The 16166-nt window shown below is 33.1% G+C and overlaps 2 protein-coding genes across 3 annotated transcripts; one reads left to right on the top strand and one right to left on the bottom strand.

Moving 5' to 3' along the window:
• Positions 1-1539: 1539 nt before the first annotated feature.
• LOC112734121 (transmembrane emp24 domain-containing protein p24delta9) lies at positions 1540-4048 on the bottom strand. Of its 2 annotated transcripts, none has more exons than XM_025783328.3 (4): positions 3598-4048; positions 3263-3472; positions 1941-2017; positions 1540-1827 (listed from the first exon to the last, which is right to left on the bottom strand). In XM_025783328.3, the coding sequence occupies exons 1-4, from the start codon at positions 3820-3822 to the stop codon at positions 1683-1685; spliced, it is 657 nt and encodes a 218-aa protein (XP_025639113.1). In that variant the 5' UTR covers positions 3823-4048; the 3' UTR covers positions 1540-1682. The 2 variants fall into 2 exon arrangements, with proteins under 2 accessions (XP_025639113.1, XP_025639114.1); XM_025783329.3 differs by having other exon boundaries at positions 1918-2017; positions 3598-3993.
• A 1357-nt stretch (positions 4049-5405) lies between these two features.
• On the top strand, positions 5406-5885 carry LOC140183641 (uncharacterized). The gene has a single exon (XM_072232105.1). It carries the CDS (start codon positions 5406-5408, stop codon positions 5883-5885), a length of 480 nt encoding a protein of 159 aa, XP_072088206.1.
• The last annotated feature ends 10281 nt before the right edge of the window (positions 5886-16166 follow it).

The following is a 16166-nucleotide window of genomic DNA, read 5'->3' as shown; positions in this document are numbered from 1 at the left end:
TGCAAATTCAAGAACTTACATTATAGTTTGGACATCCAAAAAATGGTCTCTCTGGATTTGCTTCTGTTCTAGACCAAAGAACGGGACGCATTCCACAACCACACCAGTGTAGAACCTTTCCAGCTCTAACTCGATTTGGATTCCTTCCCAAACTTCCATGAATGAGACCTGTTGCAGCTTCCAGAACCTTAGCTGGTGCTCCTCATCATCTTCTCCAACACCCAAACAACGATATCAATTTGGAAATTTGACACTTGTTAGGATTTTATATTCATTAAAAGGGGGGCTAAATTGAGTCTAAAAAATTTTTTTCCATGTCAGCAAAGTTTTATCAGGCCACGTGTCACTTAACGTTCTAGGTAAGCATGTCGTTTATGGAGATTAATAGAAGGGCTAACGTGAGTCACTTATTAAAAATTAGGAGTTCAAATTGAGTCCATTAAAATTTTAGGAGTCAAATTGAGTCTGTCCCAAATTTCAGGGGTCATTTTGAGTATTAACTTAAAGTAGCACGGCTTCTTCAGTCAACACTCATCGACAAGGTTAAGATCTATGACTCTAACCCTGAAATCCTCCAAGCTTTCTCCAACACCGCCATTGACTTCATTGTCTCCCTTGAGAACTCCTGTGTCGCCCACATCAGTTCCGACATCTTCGCTGTACATTCCTGGTTCTCCACCCGCATCCTCCCCTTCCAATCCGCCATCTCCGTCGTCGCCATCGCCATCGGCAACGAGTACCTCACCACCACCGTTGACAACAATGATGACCACCTCGACGCCAACGGCCTCGACCGCAAGATTAAGGTCACAACGCCGCACAGCATAGCGGTTCTCGCTTCTTCCTTCCCTCCTTCCTCCGCCACGTTTGCCATGAACCTCGTTTCCGTAATGACCAACATTATTACCTTCTAAATTGGTATTTATTTCTAAAATATTATTAAACATACATTTTTTTTAATAATAATAAAATATATATAATAATTATTAGTTCAAATAAAACATAAAAAAATATTTATGTATTTTTTTAGATTTGTAAATATGTGAATGCCTACATGAAATGTAATCTAATTTTATTAGTGTACATATCAGATCGATATTCGTAATTTTTAAATTCGGATTCAGATAAGCTCGGCAAATATGCTAATTTTAAAGGTTAATTTGTACTCTACCCCGTAAAATATCAAATAAAAAAGTTATTCTCGTTTTATCTTTTGTTAAAAAATTACATAGCCGACATATTACATTTCAATTTAAACAATATTATCACCTATAAGTATTTGGAAAAGAAAATAATAATGATTTAAATATATGTTTAATCCTATTTGCTGATGTTACATTAGCATTTGAATTTGCCACCTCCACACTTAACAGAGCACATTGACTGCAAAATCTAAAATAGACTTTAAATTTTAGAGCAAAACTAAAAAAAAAGAAATTTAAAATAAAAACCAAAATAATAAAGCAGATATTTTATTGAGAAAGGTTCTCGGATTGAAGAGCATAAGCTTCGTTTGGGTTTTATAAAAAAAAATTCAAGTTGACGTAAATTTGATTTGCATTTATCAAAGGTAACATTCTGAAAGACTTTACAGAATAACATTATGCTTATGCTCTGGATAAATTAAGCCGGTATATGTTACAAGAGTACACTAGAAACATGTAACAGCTATTAGCAAAATTTTAGATGAGTTTCTTTTTCTCAAAGAAGGACTTCAAGTGCCATAGCTGCAATCCTGCTACTGATAGGCACACTATGAGCGAAAGCAAACTCAACCAGAACATTCTTGTATTCGTTGTTCTGTTCAGCTCCTGCATTTCTTCTTCCCTGGAAAAGATATATAATGTAAATAAATAAGAGAGCATGAACAATGCTTGTTAAAATATACTGCCAATGTGAATTGAATTAAGAATTTACAGAAAATTGTCATGGTTTTTAACCTTCCGCGAAGATAGAACATCTCGTCATGAATGGAACTAACAGTTTCATACAGCTTTTTTAGCTCCAGCTCCATCACCTGGTAAATGTGAATGAAATCAATATAAGAAATTTTACTTGTATCGAACATAAGGGGAAACAAAAGAAGCAAAAGACTAGTTTTAAAAACTAATAGAAGATCGGTGTTTTCATCGGTTGGTATATGTTTCAAATCAAATGACAAGTGGGTGAAACGAGGAGGGTTTGCGCACGTCTGGATTAACTCAAGTATAGGGCAAAATATACAAGGAAAAGCACATAAATATTTGGAGTTCAGCAATCAACTCTCCCGATATTGATTGGGCTTGTTGCAAACATTTTACATAGCCAGATATACTGTTAAAAAATAAAAAGAGGAAGGTTGTGTTAAGCCTTCAACAGCCAACGCAAAGCATTGTTGAATATTTATGATATGGAGCTGGAGTTTAGCAATCATCATCTAGGAAAGCCAGTCATGTCGATAAATTTAAGCCCAGAAGAAAGACACCATTGGCACTTAACAAACGAATATGGGTTTTGCTAAGGACACTAAAAGTTTACAAGAAAAAACAAAAGATGAGTTATAGAATAATATAAGAGGATATTTGCAAAGATGATTTATTGTCACCATTTGATATACCATTAGTCAAAAGTTTACATGATTATAAGCTCAAAAGTGCAGTTCTAAATCTGTATCTCTTGTCCCAAATACAGATACATATACCTTCTTTTCCATTTTCTTTTTTTGGATAAAATACCTAAGCAAGTTGAGCTTCAGCTCAGATAGCATGCATTCTCACACCAGTATACGTAAGTAATAGAATGACTAAAAAAAGAGAGAACAACCTTGCATTTCCTTTGGCTAATATGAGCAACACAATCATAAACACTAAATTAGAAGCACAAATTGATATCCAAAACTACTTCAGTTACTTGTTCAGTCAACTGAGTTTATCTATAGAGCACACACAAAGAACCAAGCATGCTTCCAACAAAATCATCTGGAACTAACACAAGTACACTACAAGGCAACCTATCCTCATAATCTTAACATAGCCAAATATGCCACTTTCACATAACAGAACATAGATTAGCTGAAATCAGCTCCCCTAAGAAAATCATTTCTTGTATGACATTCAGCTGGAAACTAGATGGAACATAAACAGTATAGGGGGCAGAAATCATCCTAGACATAAAGGATATTAAAAAGAAACAACACTCAACTCAATAATCGATTAATGTTAGGAACATATTTATCATACAGAGGGTTAAGTGATACACAGTATCATAGAAAATAGTAACTCACATCAACTTGGCCTTTCTTAGCAACATTGGACCAATCCTTGGCAGCCACACCGGTCTTCCATTCAAAATCAACTGTCATAGTTGTGGAAGGGTTAGCATCCGCAGCCCAAAAACATGTCATGTAATCTCCAGCTTCAACTGCCACAAACGCAAAACCCCCCTGCTGAACTTTTTCTCCATAGTGATAGTTGTTCCCATAAGACGATGTTACCTAACCCCAATAAAAGAAAAAAAAAATATTTAAAAAAATCACCCCATTAACTAAAAACAGCTCAAATTGATCCAAATCACAAGAACCCAATACTGGGCATGAAAAAGATTGGATTTTTATATTACCCTAACGGTGACTCTGTGTGAATCAGGCAAAGGGTAACCGTCGTTGTGGTTGACGACGGAGTACTTTCCGACGGTCATGGAATTGCTCTTGATTTCCTCGGAGATGCATTTGGTGTGACTGGATTGGAGGTCGAATCTGAGGGATTCGATCCTCGGAGAAGAGAAGAGCAACGAAAGGAGAAGGAGAGAGAGGTGCAAAAGAGGCTTAGGGTTCGAACAAATCATCGTCGTCGTAAAAGAAAAGATGCGGTGGAAGATTGAAGATTCGGATGAAGATCAAAAGAGGTGAAGTGTGGAGAGTTGCGAGAATTAAAAACGGGGCATTCAATTCAAGTTTCCAACTAAACCAGCAACGAGGCTCGTCAAACTCTGGTGCCTACGTGGTCGCCTTTCATTGGAAGACACACGTATCATTTTGTTTATTTTATTTTATTCGATAAAATTTGTAATTAATGCTCAGTTCCTTTGACTTCTCTAATTTATCATTTATGACATAACTCTTTTCTTTTTGTGTATACTATTTATTTTGATGAGAATTGTTATATTCATGACTTTAATATTAATCGATTATTTGTGTAAATATACTTTATATAAATATTCAATTATATATATATATATATATATATATATATATATCACTTATTGCTATATAAGTAAAAATATTTTGAGATTCTTGCGATCAATAAAAAAATTACAATTTTTATTCTCGAAAATGTAAAATATTAACAAAATTATCTAAGAAATAAAATTAATATTCGCATGAAATATAAATTTTATTAGACAAAAATACTAAAATTTTAAATTTTTATTAACTCTTTAAAAAATGTATTTAGTTAGAGAAAGTATAGAGAGCCAACTTCACTCTTAAAAAAAGAGGTTTAATTACTTTGTTGGTTCCTATAATTTCGTAAAATTTTCAATTAGGTTTCTATACTTTTTTTTTCTTTTAATTGAGTCTTTATACTAATTTTTTTTTAATTGGGTCTTTACAATTTTTTTCCTTTTATTTGGGTCCTTGTACCAATTCTTTTTTTTTTAGTTGGATCCCTATAAAATTAAGCCAATTACTACTAAGAAGGACTTAATTGAAAAAAAAATTGGTGCAGAGACCCAATTAAAAAGTAAAAAAGTATAGGGACCTAATTAAAAATTTCACGAAACTATAGGGACCAACAGAGTAATTAAACAAAAAAAATTGTATAATCGAAACTAAGAAACAACCTTCACGCTAATTTCTCTCAATGTCTCTCTGAATCACTCACTGTTTAAAGCCACCACCATGAGAGGTGAATTTGTCCGAAGAGCACATTCAAGATTGCATGATTCAAGAAGAGAGGATGACCAGCTGATTAGAGCAAAAAAAAAGTGAGAAAGAATAATAAAGGGAGACGTTTTTCAGGGGAATCCTCGATGGTTCCAAGGGACGAAGAATGGATGCATGGGAATACAAAGGAGAAGCAGAATAAAATGCTTCTCAATAAGTCCTTCAGTAAGGAGGTTGTAAGCTAGTAATGGAGTTTGAAAAAGATGACTCTTTCTCAAAGTCAGGAGAAGAAGACTCATAGAAGGATCGGGTTATGGATTGTGAGCAAAACATGGAGGATGGTCAGACCAAACAAAGAAGTCAAAGATCAACGAAAAAATCACAAAGCCCATATATCATAATTGAGAAGATAGATGGAATCTTTAATGTAATGATAAATGATACGGGACTGAAGCAACTGAGGAATCCCTAGTGGAAAACTTTGATTGTCAAGCTTTTTGGGAGGAAAATTTCCTTGCCAGTGCTCACCAGAAGACTTGAAGCAATGTGGAGCAAACAAGAGAGCATTGAAGTGATAGATATTGGGAATGACTATTTTATTGTGAAATTTTATTCCCAAAAAGACTTGGACTATGCATTAACTGAAGGACCCTGGAGAATCTTTGATCATTATCTAGCTATAAAGTTATGGAAACCAAACTTCAACCCTATTGAAGTTACAATAAACAATATAACAGCATCAGTAAGACTTCCAGGCTTGGCTATAGAGTATTATGAAAAAGAAGTTCTGAAGAAAATAGGGAATATTCTGGAAAGAACATTAAAAGTCGATACAAATACAGCAAAGAAGAGTAAAGAAAAGTTTGCAAGACTATGTGTAGAGTTAGACCTGACTCCCCCGCTAGTGTCACAATATGCTATTAATGGGGAAAGATACAAGGTTGAATATGAAGAACTCTATAACATACACTTCCAATATGGAATGGTAGGCCATGAGAAAATAAACTGTCCACAGAAAGCTTAGACAGAAAAGAGTAAAAAAGGAGAAGAGGTGATGATTGAAGGAGAGGGAAGCCATAGAAGACAAGAGAGGCCTCAGAGTCCATGTGAGGAGGGCAGAAATGAAAACACAAAATATGAGAAGGGTAAGAAAGTAAATGTAGAAGAAGACAGTGTGTACGGACCATGGATGGTAGTACAAAGGACGAATCGTGGAGGGAAAAAAGCAAAAGCTGCGGGTGAAGGTAGTGGAGGTGCGAATGGAGCATCTAGAAGGAATCAGAATATGGAAGGAGGTACTAGACTTGCTATTTTGAGTGAGATAGGGGAATCCCCTATTATTGAAGAAGGTCCTAATGTGAATAAACAACCATCAGACAAAGCCGATCGCAATAAGAATGTTACACAACCCATCCCTAATATTTCCACAAAGAGTAAAGAGAAGGACCCATTACAAGGAACCTTAGTAGTTGTTTCCTCTCAAGGCCAACAAACCCAGCCCTTGAACAGATCCTCTAATGCCAACATTAAAGCTATCAACCAACCCAAAAAACACAGCCCTTTAATAGATCTACTTCTGCCAAGCCAAGCTCTAATAACCTGACCTAAAACCAAAACCAAGTTCTTCTTCTCATTTCTAAAACCTGGACAACAACCAATCCCACAAGAGTGACCCCACACCTGTTTTAATCCAGAAACCAAACCAAGAGTACAACTCTAACTAGACACAGCTCAATAACCACCTTGACTCAACCTTCAACATCAGGAATAACCCTTTTTATCACCAACCTTGGCCCTAACCTTTCTTTTGACTCTTCACCCAAAAGCCAACCCTTAAACCTTTACATTTCCTCTAACATGGAAGACGAAACCATTCCTGAAATAGTGGAACCAGATGAGGTCATGGACGAACAACAACAACCAGACCCAAAGCCTCCTGATCTAAATTCCATCAATACTAAAGTGTTGATTGAAACAATGAGACATTATGAAGAACAAAGAATGACTTCTAACCCACCACATGCAACTCTAGTGCAAAAGGGGGAGGAAAATGTTTCGATGAATGAAGAAGAAGTAGTTGACATGCATGAGGATGAAGAAGCCATGCAGATGGAAGATTAGGTAACCCTTTCGTTGCTCTCTATTTTCTATGAATATTCTGGTTTGGAATTGCAGAGGGGCGGCGAGTAAAGTGTTCAGCCGTACTCTATTGGAAATGATGAGAGTCAATAGACTTGATATTATTATTTTATTAGAGACAAGATGTAGTGGTTATAAGGCGAGAACAATGATCAGAAGATTGAGATTTTCGTTGTTTCATATAGAGGAGGCAAATAGATATAGTGGAGGTATCTGAGTTTTGTGGAGAGATCAGGACCTTTCCATAAATATAGTGCATTCCAAAATGCAATATGTTCACATGAAGGTTCAGAGGAGACTTGAAGATGAATGGTTTTTAACAGCGGTGTATGCTAGTCCTCAATAGGCTATTAGAAGGGGTTCATGGGAAGAATTGAAAAGATTCAAAAATAGCATATCAAAAAGTGGCTTGTAGTGGGTGATTTCAATGAGATAGTAGACCCATTAGAGAAAAAAGGAGGAGACAAAGTAGATACTGAAGCCTGTAGGAGGTTTAAGAAATGGATAGAGGATTATTCGTTAATTGACCTGGGAGCTGTTGGAATGCACTTCACTTGGAGAGGCCCCAAATGGAATGATCTCGACAGAGTTTTCAAGAGATTAAATTGTGCTTTGGCCAAAGTGGATTGGAGAATCAAGTTCTAAGAAGCAAGGGTGGATGTCCTCCTAAGGTTGAACTCTGAGTCTCTGACCACTGTCCACTCCTTGTTATCGTGAATCCCTATATTAGCAAAATCAAGGACAAGCCTTTTAGATATGAAACAATGTGAAATTTGCATCCGGGGTTCAAGGAGGTCATCAAAATCCAATGGAATAACAATTTGAGTATGAACAACTCTCTTAACCTCTTGATAGAAAAGCATACTAAGTGGAATAAGGAGATTTTTGGGCACATAAGGAAGCAAAAGAGGAAGCTCATGAGCAGAATTGGTGGGATTCAAAGATCAGTAAGCTGTGGGAGTAATCCTTTTCTAGAGAACCTAGAGATGAAGTTAAGAAAGGAGTTGGAAGATATTCTTGATAAAGAGGAGATCATGTGGATGCAGAAGGCTAGAGACCAGTGGGTGGTAGAAGGGGATAGGAATACCAAGTATTATCATGCGCGCACAATAATTCAGAGAAGAAGAAATAAGGTGGTCAAGCTAAAAGACCATAATGGGGAATGGATTGAAGACTCAAACAAGCTAGTAGAGCATGCGGTAAATTTCTTTAAGGCTTTGTACAAAGAAGGAAACCCAAGCAGTCCCTCTATAGAAGGCGACTGAACCTAACCGGGCCTAGAAGATGATATTAAAAACAAGTTAAATCTTCTGTCCAATGCTGAGAATATTAGAGATCCTGTTTTTAATATTGGGTCATTTAAAGCCCCTGAAACGGATGAGTTCCCTGCTATTTTTTTATAAAGAACATTGGGATGTGGTGGGGGAAAGCCTGATTAGACTAGTGAGGCAGTTTTGGATGAACCCGAAGTTTATTAAGGACTCTAATGCAACCTTGATTACTCTTATTCCTAAAGTCAAGGTCCCGGAATCAATCATGCAGTTCAGACCCATCTCTCTTTGCAATGTTAGCTACAAACGTCTCTCCAAAATCATTGTTGATAGGTTGAAACCAACGTTAAAGGACAAAATTGCACAATTCTAATCCAATTTCGTGCCGGGATGATAATACATACATGATAATATATTGATAGCAAAAGAGTTGTCGCATTCAATGAAAAAGATAAAAGGAAAAAGAGGGTTCATGGCAATAAAGTATGATTTTGAGAAGGCCTATAATTGACTTAGGTGAAAATTTTTGAAAGATTGCTTACTGGAATGTGGGATTGGGGAACAATTTACAAACCTAATTATGGCTTGTGTCACATCAGTGAAATACAATGTGATATGGAATGGGAAAAGACCGAAGAATTCCAACCTTCGAGAGGCCTTAGACAAGGCGATCCGTTGTCACCGTACCTATTCGTGATAGCGATGGACAACTTGTCTCATGTTATTGAAGAGAGAGTGGAGAAAGGAGAATGGAAAACTATGAGGGTTAGAAGAGAAGGCCCAATCATTTTCACATCTATTATTTGTGGATGACTTATTGATTTTTGGAGAAGCAACAAAAGAGCAAATGGGCAAAATTAATGATTGCATAGAAGTGTTTTGCACGACATCGGATTTGAAGGTTAGCAATGCAAAATTCGCCATCATCTTTTCTAACAATGTGAAAAGAGAAGCTCAAAATGAAATATTGAAGGACGGCCAATTTCAAGAGAAATCTTTTATGGAAAGATATCTTGGAGCCATAATAAGCAACCAAAGAAGAGGAAAGGAGAAATTCAAAAATGTCTTGGAGCGCATGGAAAGTAAACTAAAAGCATAGAAAGACTAGATAGAGCTGTCATCAATCCAGTTCCCATAAATAGTGGGAATGACATGGTCTCAGCATATGTGGATGAAAACGGATGCTAGAATTTTGAAAGCATGAAGGAACTGTTGCCAGAATCAATTTTAGATAAAATTAGAGTCATTCCTCCACCGATAAAAAATATGGAGGATAAGGTTAGCTGGAGCTTAACCTCAAATGGAGAATTTTCTATCTCCTCCACCTACAAGAAGTTGGCTGGCTGGCTGGAATATAGAAGGGAATAACAATTTTTGAAGGGCCATATGGAAGTGGAAGGGTCTTGAAAGGGTAAAACTTTTTATGTGGCAGGTGGCACATGAAATAATTATAACAGCGAGTAGAAAAGCAAAGATAATGGGAACTAGCCCAGGTTTCCATTTCTGCACGAGTATTCAGGAGACTATTTTATATGTTCTAAGAGATTATCCAAGAGCAGCACAAATATGGATGCGTTTTATTAATCCTGCAGCGGTAGCAATATTTTTTGGTATTGGCTTACAAGATTGGCTAGAACTTAATTTATACAATAATATGGGCAAGTCTACTGAAGATAAATGGAAGGGTGAATTTATGGTTGCCTGTTGGTGGATGTGGAGTTGGAGAAACTAAGAGCTTTTTAATCATCTTTTTGTGAGGTCGAAGAATGCGAACCTAGTCATAAGGAGCTCGGTGAAAAATTATGAAGAGACTTTGGAGAGAAATTTGAAATAAAAAGGGAGAATAAATAAAGAAATAACCAGCAACAAGTGGAAGCTACCTCCACTAAGTTGGGTCAAATTAAATACAGACGGATTTGTTTGCAATGAATGATTGAGAGCTGGGTGTGGGGGGCTCATTAGAACCCGTAGAAAAAAATGGATGGGAGACTTCACAGCAAAATTAAGAAGCTGCTCAGTTATCCATGCTGAATTTTGGGGAGTGTATCATGGCTTGAAGGTTTCCTAGGAGCTGAGTATGAGAAAGGTGATTGCCGAGGTTGATTTGATGGAAGTAGCTGAAGAGCTGAACAAAAATTAAGAGGATTCCATAAGCCATAATTCCTTGATCAGAGATATTCGAGAATTTCACAAATGACCGTGGGATATCAAGTTTCAATAAACGCCAAGAGAAGGAAACCTATTTGCAGATTGGTTGGCAAAGCTTAGCCATAAGAAACAGTATGGTGTTTTATTCATAGATATTCCACATCTAGACCTTCTTAGCCTAGTGACTTAAGATGTAAAGGGAAATATTGTAACCCCTATGAGCAGTAGCTGCTAGTCCTTTTGTGTTGGGCTTTTATCCCGTTGGTATACTGGAAAAAAAAAACATTTTAAAATTATGATTTTGAGAAAATATGATTAGGATATTAAAAATGCGTCATATATGTCTAATGCAAAACACCCTTTACGTACTATCCTTGCGTAACTGCTCCCATAACGTGAATGTCATCTCCTTGCATCGCCATTTCCTGAAGCTCCAGCAACCGTTGCGCATCGTCGCCTCATCCATCATAATTGATCGCGGCGCGGCGTCGGTCCCCTCTGCATCGAAACCTCTTGCTGCGACGTGCTAATCTCCATGCAACATATCTTGCGGCGAGATTGGATCATCGATGTCGTGCTCCGGTTGCTGTGAGTCCCATATCAGAGTTCACTGCCGATCGTTGCCAATCATCCTAGACGGCATTGCTGTTCTTTTCGTTTTCAATTCTCTTAGGTCTCATGAGATTCCATCGGACCTTCAACATAAGAAAGTTTCTTTCTATTTAAATTGGAATGTTTCTTTTATTAAATTTCATATTTTTTGTTACACTTGTGATTTTTGTATGTGTAAAATTTAGAATGTTTTTTTTATTAAACTAAGAGTGAGATGTTTTTTTCTGTTTAATTTGAAATTTTTTTTGTTATACTTGGGATGTTTCTTTTATAAAACTTGAAATGTTTTCAATATTAAAATGAAATATTTCTTTTGTTAAATTTTAGATGTTTCTTTTTCTTACACTTTGGATATTTTGGTGTAGGTCGCCCCGCACCGCACACTTACAAATGAGTTGCGGCGAAAGGTACAGCGGCAACGTGACAGGCGGTTGAAGACGAAATACTGGCAACACGAAAAAAGGGATTGAGATGGGGCTTTACGTTGACGGATCAGTTGCAAATTTAAAATTCTATTTTAAAAATTCAAAATTTTGTTTTTTAAAAGCAGAGGAAGACCTAAGAAGACCATCCATGAGGTGGTCAAACGAGATCTACATATAAACGGCCTCTCTGTAGACATGATACATGACAGAACACAATGGCGTCGTTTGATTCATGTAGCCGATCCCACTTAGTGGGATAAAGCTTTGTTGTTATTGTTGTTGTTGTTGTTATTTTTTAAAAGCAGTTACAAATTTAAAATTCTATTTTTAAAAATTTAAAAATTTATTTTTTTAATAATTTTAAAAAGTTATTCAAGTTGGTTGGTACCTTAATTGATTATCTAACGAAATTGGTTTAATTAATATGTGCTTAAAATAGTTTTATAGAAAAAATATAAAATTTAGAGTGCGTTTGATTTGCGTTTTTATTTTTTATTTTTATTTCATTATTTTTTATTTTCTAAATTTTATGAAAAAAAAAATAAAAACAATAGGTGAAACAGAAAATAAATTTTTATTATTTTTACTATTTTTTCATAAAATTTAAAAAACAAAAACCACTAAAAATAAAAACAAAAAATAAAAATACAAACCAAAATCACCTTTAAGTTTCCAAAGTCTTTGTTATACATTTATTAGACTAAAAAATTCAAAACCTTCTTCTAATAATAATAATTTTATTGTGTATCCTTATGACACATGTCAACAAAATACTTTAAAAATTTAGTTCGAATTCCTAATCGCCATTATTCCTTATCTTTAACTTCAATAAATATTAAATAACCACCATATCTTTTTTCTCAAATCGCAAACTTCCATACCTCTCATATTAAAAGGAGAAAAATATTAAAACTATAAATTTCAAGTATCTCCTTTGAATAAAAAGAATTATGAATAAAGATTACGAGCAATAATTAGATATATCAAAATGACAAATTTAAGAAAAAAAAAAACCTATCTTAAAGTAGATTCATAGAACAACAAGGCAAAGAGAAGATTCGAACAAAGATGGACAGAGCACAAGTGGCGCGAGTAGTAAAGGAGCACGATAAAAAGCACCATAATATCGATGAACATAGAAGTAGAGAATCACTACAAGAAGGCATAGGACCATGGTGAGTTGGTGGTGTGACATTAGAGCGAGCCTGATGAATTGCAAAGCTGTGGTATTGATGTGGCATAAGGTAAAGAGGAAGGTACGAAGGAGATTGAAGAAGAGAAGAAGAGCTCAAACATAATAATTTTTGTGCATTGATGATAGTGTTAATGATATTAGTAGTGGTAGTTGAGGTGACAAACCGATCGATATCTGCGCGGGTTGGATTAAAAATTTGAGACAGGTGTAATAAAAATAACCCGTTTAACTTGTATCGTCTAATCGATGGATTTGGCGAATTTTGTCGTAAGAGTGGCGGGCTTGTCCGGTGGTCTCCTATTCTACTTTTTTGTAGAGGAAGATTTAGATGAGGAAGATATTGCTAAAAAAGAAAGTTATTCTTTAGGAGTTGATTTAAATGATGTTATTGATTTACAAGAGGATAAAGATAATAATTGAATTTGGAACGTTATTTTTGTACTGATATTTAAAATGTTTGTTCGTTTTACTTTAAGTTATAATATGGATTATGTTTGATTGATTAAAAACTTCGAAAATATTTAATTATTATATGTTTTGGACAATATTTATTTTGTTTTGAATAATATTAGTTTTATTATTTTGTTTAAAAAATTTTGATTAATAATTATATTTATTAGATATTTAAAATTATAAAGACTTTAGTATCTTTAAATTTAAAAATTGTAATTTTTTTATATCATTAAAATTATAAATTTATTAAAATATTTATAAAATTATATATTTTTAAAATTTAATAATATAATATTTTTTTTAATGGAGAATTAAAAACTTAATCCGACAACCTATCAATTCACCATTCTAATTTTCAATAATATTGTCACTGTACTATACTTGCATACTTTTCAACACGATATGAATATATTTTGTCAACATAATTATATAGCTAGAGTAGTTGTCACATTGCTATAAGATTTACATATGGTGGGTAAAATTTTGAAATAGAAAAAGAAAAAAATTTGGTAAACAATTTTTAATAAATCAATTTTAAATAATTATAATTAATAATTATTAATTTTATATTTAAAAAAATAAAATTTAAATAATTATTAATTAATGACAATTTAAAAAATAAAGTTATCAATTGATGATAAGTTGCCTGATAATTAATTAATTAAGTGTTGGTTATCTAACGAAATTCATATAAAAAATAAACTACATTAATAATTAACCAGAATATGAAATTCATAAAAAATTCATTTTCGTCGAATAGTACAAATGAAAAAATTAAATTTTTTATTGAATTTGCTGACAAAATGTATTTTTTTAAAATATTTTTTAAAAAATAAATTTCTCTATATATGAAATTTATATTAGACTCTTATATTTTTGAAAGAAATGAATTCGCCAATTACGAATTGTCAGCTTTTTCAATGTTTGGGAATGATGAAGCTTGAATGGCATTCAGTAAGCTGAACAAAGTTTCTGGCTATGTAAGCTTCATTCGGTGGAGGTAACGTAGTTTTGAAGTGGGAAGAAATTAATAGTAAAGTAATAAGAACTAAGAAAACACAAAGGATATTTAACAGGCTGAGCACCGGTCGGTTTGGTTTGAGTTCAAAATAAAATTAGAATTGAATCGATCAAAATATAATTGGTTCGGTTTGGGTAATTAGGTATCCAATGATTTTAAAATTCATAAAAAAAATTAAATTTTTATCTTAAAAATTCAACAAACAGAATAAATGTGTAACATCAATAGAAATAATCCAAACATGTTAAATACCAAATATATTAAAAATTAAATTCATTAAAATCCAAACATATTAATAGTGAATAATCTTTGTCTAATGAAAATAGAAAAGTGCAATAAAAATATTAGAAACTAAATACAAAAGTCTAATGAATAATCTTTCAAAGAAGTTGAAATCAAAACACATTAAAATCCAAACATTAGAAGCTAAATACAAAAAGACAATAGAAATATTTATCTAGTTTTAAAGTGTTAGGCGAGTTGCAAAATTCACTAAAAGCCATATTTTTTTTATTTTTTTTATTTAATTAATATATGATCGGGTTCATGAGTTGGTTTGGGTTCTGCACTCCTAGAACCGATATCCGAACTGATCAATAACAAAGATCATCGATTTGGTTCGGATTAAATCAATTACCCGTTAATTCCATAACCAATTTAATTGATTCGGTTCGAGTTCGAACGGATAATCGGATACCCGCTAACCATTCTCACCCCTAATATTTAAAAGCAAGACGACCTTTTAGCTTTTATTCGCCGTCCGTGTTTCGTCTTAGATTAAGTTAGTTGACTAAGTTTTTCTCTTTGAATAAATTTATTGCATATGTAGACATTAAGCAGGTTTTTTATTTTTTATTTTTTTAAAGTAGGGATATAGTTCATGTCTTTGGAAGTTTGAATACATATAAAAATTGTTGTTTATCTAAATTTCTAAATTGAAGACTTGTCCTGCAGAATTTTCTAAGAAAAATAAAACAAATTCTTGTCTCTATCATGGTAGAAATTTCGTACCATATTATATAATATGAAAATTAATAATAAACTAATAATGCAGTTGTTGATTTCTTAAATTTCAGATGTACTCCGTAAAAGAAATTGGTCTAATTCAGGTTATTTTGTACAGTTCAAATATACTTTCACGCAGTCATTCTCTGTGGTTGAAGCCAAAAAGGGTAATTATAGCTTGTGAGATGGATTTAATCTATTGTTTTCTCATTTCTGTCTGTAATGCGAGTAACTATTTCATTCTTGTAGTCCGGTGACTATAATAACTAAACTAATAATTAAAAATCAGAAAAGTTCGCCCACTAATCATAAAATGGATCATAATCCATGTTATCCGGATAATATTTAATTTGATACTGAAATTTGAGTTTAAATTTAATTTGATTTTTAAAATTTTAATAGGCTTCAATTAAATTTAAAATTTGTAATCATAATTTATATTAAATTTTAAGTTAATTTTTATTAATAATATAATAATTTGGTACATTTACTTGCTATAATTTCAAATTTTTATCAGATTTTATGTGATTGAGACCAATTAAAATTTTTAAAAATTTGGTTATACTGTTATTAAAGTTTTAAAATTTTTAAATTAAACTTATTATTATTATTTTTATGAAAATATTGAGAAGCCAATTAAATTTATAAAAAATTTAATATATTTCAGTTATATGAAATTTAAATAAATAGTCCAAATTAATTCATTAAAATTAGTTTAGGGACTAATACGAGTTATTATGATAAATTTTAGGGTTTAAATTGAATTAATTATAATTTTAAGAGTAAATTTAAATATGATTTCAAATTTTAGGAATTAGGATGAGTATTAATTCTATCGGTTTCTCTTATAGATTTTTTTTATTCCTAATTTTTAACATATGGACTATTGGACTTAATTACATGTATCTTTATTTTTTTTTTAAAAATTATTCAACTTATCTTCAAATCATGAAAGAAATTTTTATTGGCGTTATTATTAACGACCGTTTTTTTTTCCTAGTTCTAAAAATATATAACCATAATTTGCTTTTAAACT

The sequence above is a fragment of the Arachis hypogaea genome, chromosome 3, assembly GCF_003086295.3.
Source record: "Arachis hypogaea cultivar Tifrunner chromosome 3, arahy.Tifrunner.gnm2.J5K5, whole genome shotgun sequence".
Taxonomy (NCBI): Eukaryota; Viridiplantae; Streptophyta; class Magnoliopsida; order Fabales; family Fabaceae; genus Arachis; species Arachis hypogaea.
Note: the sequence above shows the minus strand (reverse complement) of the source record. Positions and strands in the feature narration are given on the sequence as shown.